Source organism: Syngnathus acus, chromosome 5 (genome assembly GCF_901709675.1).
Source record: "Syngnathus acus chromosome 5, fSynAcu1.2, whole genome shotgun sequence".
Lineage (NCBI taxonomy): Eukaryota > Metazoa > Chordata > Actinopteri > Syngnathiformes > Syngnathidae > Syngnathus > Syngnathus acus.
The window spans coordinates 2,458,313-2,467,727 of NC_051091.1; the positions used below are offsets into that span (position 1 = coordinate 2,458,313).

The following is a 9,415-nucleotide window of genomic DNA, read 5'->3' on the forward strand; positions in this document are numbered from 1 at the left end:
TAATTATTTGTACATTTTAATTTGTACAAAAAGTCCTCCACTGTTGCATACACGCACACATGTGAAAATATGCGTCTTTGTTATGAATATAAAAGACTGCCTGCTCCATGTATGGATTATGTGAAATAAACTATGGTTATTAATGCAGCTGAAATATTTAAGAATTTTGCAACAAATTTCCCATGAATATTTTCTAGCAATTCACCAGAAATTTGCCATGAAAAATCTTCTAAAATTGAAAGAGTTCTACAGGAATGGATTCAAACTTTTGCAAAATTTCAATTAATTTTCCAAAGAAAAGTTTCCAGAAACTCGAAGTTTACCAGAAAAATTTGGAAAATTTTCACTAAATTTCCCATGTAGAGTTTATAGAATTTTGGGGGAATTTTCCTTTGAAAAGCTTCCAGGAATTCATTGTATTTGGATATATTTTTTAGCAACAGCCAGAATCTTTCAGACACTTTCTATGAAAAGACATTCAGCTGGAATATTTTGCCAAATTCACCAGAGTTTCCATAAATCCCCTGCCAATTTTTCATAAGGAAGAATATTACATGAGAAAAATCATAACATAAAATTATACAATTATTAATTCAGTCAAACAGCAATTATGCTTTACTGTCCTTTCTGGAATTGTACAAAAAGTATGAAATGTTAAAAGTAAAATAAAATCAAAACTATGCTAATAAAATGGTAGAAGTAAAAAAAAATGCAAATAACCTATAATGCTGTTAAATGGTGGTCAAAATAATGAAATAATAAATATTTTTTTGTTAACAAATCGAGTGTGAATGATATTTATGGAGACTTCCTGAGAGATTTTAAAGGCATTTACAGGGGAAATCGAACAATAGCGTCGTTATCTTCGTGAGCATAAATTAAGGCCATGTCATCAGTTTGGACACATTCAAAAGATCATTTAGCGATGGAAAACTTTTGAAAATTCTCCACCAAATTTCCTGTGCTTGAAAAGCATCCAGTAACATTTCCAACAGTGACTTTTTGTAGCTGGAAACATTCTATAGTTTGAATTTTCAGAAATTTTCTGCTAATTTTGTTGAGAACACAACAGGCACACAATGAATGCATTTAAAACAGATGTGCCGATTTGACCATGTAAAGTTTCCAGAAAGTCTCTTTTCTATGTGTTTCCTGGCATTTACAATAACTACCTTCCCAGAATATCAGAAGATTTTTGGGAACATTTCCTGTCAATTGCCAGAAATTCTCTAGAATTTTTCTTGGAAATTTTTCAGGAATTCCAGTAAATTCTTATGGAAAGATTCTAGCAGGTCAATGGAATATTTTGCGTGATGAGTGGAAAGTTCCCGGCATTTTTATGCCACAGTTCCTGTGTAAATTTCCAGCACCTAATTCAAGATTGATACAATGATTTCAAATGAAATATTCGCTCAAAATTTGCGTGTGACATAGAACTGACAAAAACGCTGACTTAAAGTAGGATCCTGGTGTGGTCATGTGACAAAGATGCAGAAGCCTGATTGGCTGAAAATGAGTGTGTCGCTGGTGTTGCATTATTGCTGTGTTGTTGGTGTGGCTTTGAGAGTTGTTTCTTTCTTGTAAGAAAAAACATTACAAAAAAGAAAATCTAAAAAATACTGTAGTAGATCATCTTTCAAGTTTGGTTAGGTTTGATTTTTTGGGGCAGAAGGAACGTTACACACGCACAAACACTTTTTTGGGGAGGGGGACAGAAATTTCAAGCCTAAAAAAAAAAATCCATAAATTTCTAGGATATTTTCCACCAAATGTCCAATGAAAGTTTTTCATTAACATTCTGGAAATTCTTAAATTTACTAAAAAAAAACTGCTAGAAAACCTAGATGCAGACGCCCGATTAGCCACTGCGGAACAGAGTGCGTCGCTGGTGTAAAATTGTTGTGCTGTTTACTGGATGTTAGTTCAATTGAAAAATTAAAAGCTCCACCATTGGCTGCTTGCATACTAGTGCCTGGTTTCTTTTGTTTTACGTACACAATGTTAAGAAGTGCACTTTAAAAGCCAGTCTTTAAAAATGATTCAAGATTAAAAGCCTTTTCAATTGGTGGACAAAAATCCCTCCAGACATTTGGAAATGATGAGAAAACACTCAGCGTTCTTCATGTGGTAGGTGGCCATGATGTTTTTTTTTTTTTTTCTTGGGTCAAAGTTCAGGGTGTGGTGGGTTTGTGGAGGATACCCTGGAGGTCTTCGGGCAAGGCCAGGATGACGCCGTCGATGTGAGCTCGCAGTTTGGCCAGTGTGCCGGCACCCACGGGCAGACGCTCTTTCTCGGCTTGACTCTGTGGAGGAAAAACAACAACCCAAAACCCCACACGAGTCAGTATTTGGTTTGGGGGCTTTTTCTTGCGATCCAATTTTTTCAACTTGCCAGTTTGTCTTTCAACTTGAGGACCAGATCCACCGTCTCCACCTCCGAGTGCCTCTGGACTCGCTGCTGCAGGTCCTAACGTAGACAAAAGGTGAAAAAACTCTACCCAGGGTCTGCAATATTGGATGGGGAAACGCTTCACCCCGAGACTTTTGGAGAACTCCAGCTCTATGAGACCTGAACAACCTTGCTCCCTCCTCATCCACCCCCGGCTCACCTCCTCACAGAGCGCTTCCAGGTGCAGGGCCTCCAGTTTCTGTGTCATCTCCTTCCTCCTGTTGCGGAACCAGCCGTCAAAGTTTGGAGATTTCAGGAAGTGTCTGGAGAACAATGTGGGAATAAGCACGTGAGAACATGCGACGAGCCATTGTGGGGAAATTGTGAGGAACATGTCGAGAACATGCGAGGACCACCTGGACAGGCACGGATGAGTGGTCGTTTTAGGGCGTACCTGTACAGTCCGATCCAGTCTCCCTTGAGTCTGGAGGTGAGCTGCGGGCCGGCCTTTTCCAGCGTCTTCATGAAGTCCTGCTGGACAAACGGTCGCAGCAGAGGTGGACTCTTCCAGGGGCTGATGGACTTCTGCAGAGGCATCAGGCTGGCCACGTAGCGCTCCTGCTCGCCGGGCAAACAAACGACTTCAGCGGGGCGTTCTCACTCATGACTGCCGATTGCAATCTTGGCATTTACCAGGGGGATGATGAAGCTCTGCGTCAGCTCCAGAAAGTAGCGCCGCAGAATTGCATTCTGAGCCGCCGAAGGCCTCTTCTGTTGGACACCCTGACCCCCCCAAATAAATAAAGAATCTTTATGACAGGTTTGGGGGACATGTGGCATCTTTAATTTACCTTCTGAAGCTGCTTGATGATTTCCTCATCTTTGTTGAGATACGGCTTGTACGCCGTATACACACCTGGAAAACACACACACAGTGAGTCCACTAACTTGAGTGAGTCACACGAGTCCTCGGTCAACTGAATTGATCAAGTTCCAAGTGATTCTAAAAAGTCTGATGAGCAGAGTCCAAGAAGCAGCCTATATAGTCTTTGAAGGAACTGATTTTCCCCAAAGCGACCAGCTCGAGTTGACCTTGCCTTCCCAATTTTGTCAAGACGGAGAGGACAAAGAGATTTACCGGGTTTGGAGTCGAGAGTTTTTAGATTCTTCAGTTTCTTCACTTTCATCTGCTTGGCCATCTCGCCTGTGCGGGGATTAGGTTTTTTTTTTAACGCCGCCGCTCCAGTTAAACACCATCTGATTAAGATTGAGATCGGGTGTCCAATCACCTGCTTGCTTCATGTCGCCAATCCGGATGATGTGAGGCCAGTGCTGCAGAGTCTTAGCAAAGAAGGGGTTGGTCACTCCCAGGATGACTGAGGGTCTACAGGCAGGTTTAAAATCGTGTCACCATGGCTCGGCAATCACTGACATGCACTGAATTGCTGACGTGAGCACATTCCTCACTTCAATCCAAGTATGGAAGTAGAAATACAGAAATAAATGGAAAAGCCATTCATGCATATAAAAATACCAAAAAAAAATAGTCATGAAGAAAATAGCCATAACTAGTAAGCAAGTAGCCATCTCAGTTGTTTTACATAGAAGATAAAAAAAAAAACTGCTCGTTAATATTGCTGGATTATTCATCTACATGAGTTGCTCCACCATTTTTGTTCAAATATCTGTGTTTTAAATGGTTGTAACTGTTACATCGATCCGAGTTTTGTGTGTGTGCGTGTGTGTATATATGTGTGTGTGTGTGTGACACATTTAGACTCACGGAGCCTGCGTCCTGGTGGTGTACTCCTTGAACTCGCTGTCGTGGATGGTGAAGTAGGGCCGGAAGTCGCTACAGTAGCGTAGAGGAGACACGCAGCTGCATGCAACACAATAGAATGTGGACTTGACTTTTGAGTTGAGCATTTATTTCATCGGAGTCATTTTGTATCCCTAGACCCTTTTGTAACATTTTCAGCATCCTTTCTTTGTCTGCCATGATCCTAACTAATGTTGCTACATCTTTGGCTACACTATGTCGATCAGTAGTCCTTGTTATTTTGCGCACTCTCACAGTGTTTGAGGAAAGGAGTGTAACAGCACGAATGGAATTTGGGAACCACCTGACCAGTGCCAGCACGGTGTCCGACGACTCGGCGGGAGAGGGCGCCATGACAATGAGCGCCTCCCCCAGCAAGACCAACTCCCACAGCATCTGGATGTGGAAGAAGACTGGAAAGAAGCACCTGCGCAGACACAGAGCGAAGCGTTACATTTGACTTGACAAGCACAAACCTGCACGAGAGTGGGACGCAACCAAAACCAATATCACAAGACAACATTTGTGGGACCGGAGCGCTCACCTGAAGAGGTCCACCTCGTGGATGGTGGGCAGCACAATGGACACCAGACTGTCACTCTGCACAATAAAAATCGCAAAAGACATCATCGGAGGAGAGACTTTATGGCTGCATGCGCACGTGCGCGCCCGTGAGTGTGGTCACCTGGGTCGACTGCACCAGTTGTGACGTTCCCGGTTTGTCGTAGCATGTCGGGATGCGCACCTGCGGCGGCAAATGTCAAAAACACACTATCGTGGTTTCTCAGTTGACGCTTGCCCGGCGAGGCGCCGCCGCGCTTACCTTGATGACCACGCCCATGATGGGCAGCGTGAGGATTCTCCCTGGATGCGCCGTGGGCCAGCGATCCATATCGTTACAAGCTGTGAGGCAAAAGGGTGAATCCTACGTGTGGGCGGGTTTAATCGTCGACTAGTTTTGACTTTTGCGAGCATGTCAGAAAAATGCAAAATGTGGGAGTCAAGCTCCTACCCGCCTCCAGACACGGTTCCTGCTTCTCAAAGTATTCCGGAGCCATGATCTTGAGGAGCGAGTGGAAGAAGGTCACGTAGGGAAGCTTACTGATCAGGACCAGGGACTGCAGTACAACAGTGTGATGTTTGATGAGCACAAGGACAGTCGTCCAAGAATTACACATGTGCATGTGACTTGCATTCACCTTCTGGAAGTAGCCTCTCTTTAGAGATTTGTCCCGCACTTGCCGAAAATACACATAGCCATAATAATGGCCCTGCTCCCTCTGTGAACACACGTATACAGGATATAAGGTAACAGGCACGTAGGAATGAAAATGGACTTTTGAAGGTTTGCCTGCAAAATAATTGGACCACCAGCTGTGAAATGAATTTGTCATCTCACAGCATACATCAATAATCACGGCCAAAAGATCTTCATCAATGAACCGACAGCCCTTGCTCTCTGTAAAAATGATTCAAAAGTTTGACTTTGGTCAGTAAAAACTAGGCTGAGCAGAAATAGTTCTGGTTTTTACTCTTCTTTGAGATTTAGTGCCAAACAAAATTTGGTGTCTCCATCTAGTGGTGAAATCACCTAAAATCAACAGAAGGCAGAACTAAACAGTGTAAACTTACAAGAAATCTGCAAAATAGTGGGAACACAAACGGCAATCTGCAACGGATGAGGGTTTGCTGGACTTATTTTGGTGGCATTTAGAAAGTTGAATAGTTTCTTAGCTTGTACTTGAGTGTATGTCCGTGTGTGGCAACCTTGAGGCAGGGCGGCGCATCCCTGTCACTAGCTTCCAGGAAGCAGCCCAGTGACGACTTCCTGTTGGAGCCTTGACGAAAGCGGAAGCAAAATTGGGTGTCGCCAAGGCAACCTGGAAGCAAGCAGCAGGAGCCTGATGAGGAACTACGGAAGGGGACTTGTTAGGGCTGACACCAATGATTATTTCAACAATCCATTTATCTGGAAATGATTTTTTTAAATTAATTGGATTAAAAAGAACATGTTTTAACTTTCACCTCATCTTTTCATAAATCTAAACAAATCAGAGAGTCAACTAAATAGTTCCACAGTATCCCCCTAAAAAAAAAAAAAAAACGTACAGGTCATGGGAATCTCTTCTGAAAATTCCCACATTTCTCCTCAACAATACATTCCAAGTCAACTTGTTAGTGAGTTATTAGTACAAAATTTGTTTCAGAGCTCAAACCAAAACCTACCAGAGTTGGAGTCCGGGAAGGACAGGTAGCAAATGCTTGTTTTCTAAAAGGTGAGCACAACAATAACTGGGTTTACTTGTTGTGTGAACAGACCAGATCGTACAGATTAAGGACGCATCGATACCACAACTTTGTACTCGTACTCATGACACGGGAGCGGATACCGGAAGCCGATACCACATTATTACTTTTACAGCAGTTCCTTCTGCGGCAAAGGGACAGTTAAGCTAGCGCGCAAAGCGAGCAAGTGAAGGAATAACGTCGGCTGTGTGGGAGTATTTCAAAGTAAATGAAAGCGACAAGAGCAAAGCGGACTGTAATATTTGCAACGCAAAACTCTCTGGAGGTGCATACAACTCCAGCAACTTGATAAAACATTTGAAAACTCACCACGACGCGGACTAGAAAGCATTTGCCAGCAGTGGAGCTCAAAGAAAACAACCAACTTTACAAGAGACTTTGAAGAAACGAGATAAGATGTCTTCGGACAATCCATGAGCAACAAAAATATTAATATATATCTTAATATATTTTTATACTTTTTGAAAGTAATAGAAAAGTGTGCCATTTAATGTTGACGGTTAAACAACTATCAAAATCGTTTTCAACTGTAACATTTGCTGCTTGTCGAATTGAAAAATAAAAATAACGTTTAAGTTTGGTGGAATTGTATTTTTCGTATTTTTAAGGTCAATGCAACTCATACACGTATCGGTTCTCGGTATCGGCAAGTACTGTAATCAAAGTACCGTTTTTTTCCATGTATAATGCGCAAAATTTAACTAATTTATTGTCCTAAAATCTGGGGTGCGCATTATACATGGGTACAAAGGTTTTTTTTTTTTTTTTTTAATCCGGATATCATACGGAGGCCGCCATTACAGATGCGCTTTCTTCTCTGCTGTTCACTTCAAACACGCTCCATACGAACACAATGCTCTCGTATCAGACGCTTGCTCGATCACCTGCTCGTTTGCTGTCACAATGTACCCTACACAAATCCGAAACATTTCTTCGCTATTGAGTTTGCTAGCGCATGCGCAGTGATACTGACCGGCAGAATAACATCCGGTTGTTCCCAAAGATTATCTTTTTTCTGAAATAATTTTACGTTTACGGACTTAAGTAGGAGTCAAAATTAGGGTGCGTATTATACATGGGTACAGGCTTTTTTCCAGCATCAACATGCCATTTTTAGGGTGCGTATTATACATGGGGGCGCATTATACATGGAAAAAAACGGTACTCGTATTTGTACCGTTTTTAGTTTCAAAAGTGGTATCGGTGCATCCCTAGTCCAAATCTCCAAGTGACCTCACTCACCTCTTTCTCTGACAGCTTGGAATGATGCGGATAAATCACCTGGAGGACAGATAAGCACAGTTCTTACACCCAAATGAAGAACACCAAAATGCAACATTTCAGACATTCAGCAATGTTATATTTAGCTTTCACCACAAATTGGAGCCCAAAGTTCTTTTTGGGTTCTTGTATAGCGTTTGCAAAGTTTGTGTTCCCTGATTATCAGCTCACTGTTTGCCTTGGGTTCAAAGTAGCACTAGAAGCACTTGGCACTTGAAATTATTCATGGCATTCTACTTGCTTAATGCCTCACAGTACAAATATTGCACAGGGACAGAATAAGTGTGAGGTAGGGCACAAGACTAATTTAGACGAAAGTAGTACTTGATCCGCGATATAGCATTGGCGTACTGTAAAATAGTTTTTAGACATCGCTAAGCGGTTATCTGTTTACTTGTTTTAAATGTTCATGTTCTTGAGCAATGCTGCCTCATTTCAATGTTTTTGTTTCCTTGTGATTAAGAATCATTTTGTAGTGTGGCCGTTTCCTTGTTTCATGATATTTTGCCAAGTCAAATTTTCCTGTTTTATAAGCACTTGAAAGAAGTCATAGTATTTATATTATGACTTCTTTTATTTTCATTTTTTAACCCAGTGTGTTAACACGACAACTAGGTCTGATGTAAATAAGCAGTAAGCAAACCATTGCGTGGTTAGCGCCAGGAATTAGTCGGAGCCTTGAATTAAAAGCTAACTTTTGGAACCCTTCCCAGCGGACTCCCTCCTCCGATGAGCAAGCTGACCTCGACGGGTCTCCCCTCACCTCCACCGCCTGTCCCAGCTCCAGGTCGAAGCCCACCACGCAGATGCAGTGCAACCAGGCCGAGAAACGATCCCAAGGCAGCAGCACGGTGCTCCCCACGGGATCCTCGTCGTCGCCCCCGGGCCCGGCGGGCAGCGGTATCTCCTCTGCCGGGGAGATACTACTGGCGTCATGGTCATCCAGGTCCTCTGATTCCTCCACCGGCTCCCCCAGCTCCTCCGGGCCTTGCAAAGCCATGGCTGCCGGCCGAATGCGGACACGCGGAAGAATGTTAACTGTTTCTTCCACTTATGAAAACTGATATTTGTGCTCGCTTTTCTTGTGGGAATCAACACAAGAAAAACTGCGGTTCAGTTAGCGACCTAGCTAAACCACCCGGGATGCTCTGGTCGAGTCGGGAGTGACGTATTACTTTACGTCATCACGCAAGGACGTACCCGAGTTATGTTCAACTGCAACACGGGAGCTCGGAAAGGTAAATAGCCACCAGTTAATAAAAGTGAACTCTAAAAAAACTTCTGTTTTTAACACTGATTCTCACAAGGATCACTTGGTAAAAAAAAAAACCTGGGCTACCGAGAACTTTGCGATAAGTTATTGTATCATTTTAAAACTATATTAAACAGTTGTATCGTCTGCATACACGTATTGTCTGTTTAGAATTTCATATGTTCATACACACATTTATGGATTTCAAAGCAGATTGTATTGGCAAAATAATGGACACATTTAATGTCTCTTATTTGTGTAAAGTTTACAAAGAAATGTCCGCATAAATCCTGAGGTCAAATGCCTTCCATGACAACATTGTGACGTGTGGAACATAATGAAGAGCACTGGGGCGGCTTATCCTTCA

General features: G+C 42.5%; 1 protein-coding gene across 1 annotated transcript; it reads right to left on the minus strand.

The window, feature by feature from the left end:
* Positions 1-1,400: 1,400 nt before the first annotated feature.
* Positions 1,401-8,971, minus strand: dennd6aa (DENN/MADD domain containing 6Aa). Its single transcript, XM_037251430.1, has 19 exons — positions 8,560-8,971; positions 7,758-7,796; positions 6,435-6,477; positions 5,976-6,088; positions 5,408-5,488; positions 5,221-5,326; positions 5,032-5,111; positions 4,894-4,953; positions 4,753-4,808; positions 4,513-4,635; positions 4,173-4,268; positions 3,679-3,773; positions 3,528-3,593; positions 3,241-3,305; positions 3,083-3,172; positions 2,844-3,007; positions 2,610-2,712; positions 2,393-2,467; positions 1,401-2,303 (listed from the first exon to the last, which is right to left on the minus strand). Exons 1-19 carry the CDS (start codon positions 8,794-8,796, stop codon positions 2,172-2,174), a joined length of 1,824 nt encoding a protein of 607 aa, XP_037107325.1. The 5' UTR covers positions 8,797-8,971; the 3' UTR covers positions 1,401-2,171.
* Positions 8,972-9,415: the final 444 nt, after the last annotated feature.

Bases quoted from the DNA above. Each gene is read 5' to 3' on its own strand.
- dennd6aa (XM_037251430.1), bottom strand. From the start codon at position 8,796: ATGGCTTTGCAAGGCCCGGAGGAGCTGGGGGAGCCGGTGGAGGAATCA. The intron at 3,774-4,172 runs GTGAGTCTAAAT...ACCTGCCTGTAG, and splicing joins ACCACCAGGACGCAGGCTCC to ACCCTCAGTCATCCTGGGAG. The intron at 3,306-3,527 runs GTAAATCTCTTT...TGTGTTTTCCAG, and splicing joins AACTCTCGACTCCAAACCCG to GTGTGTATACGGCGTACAAG.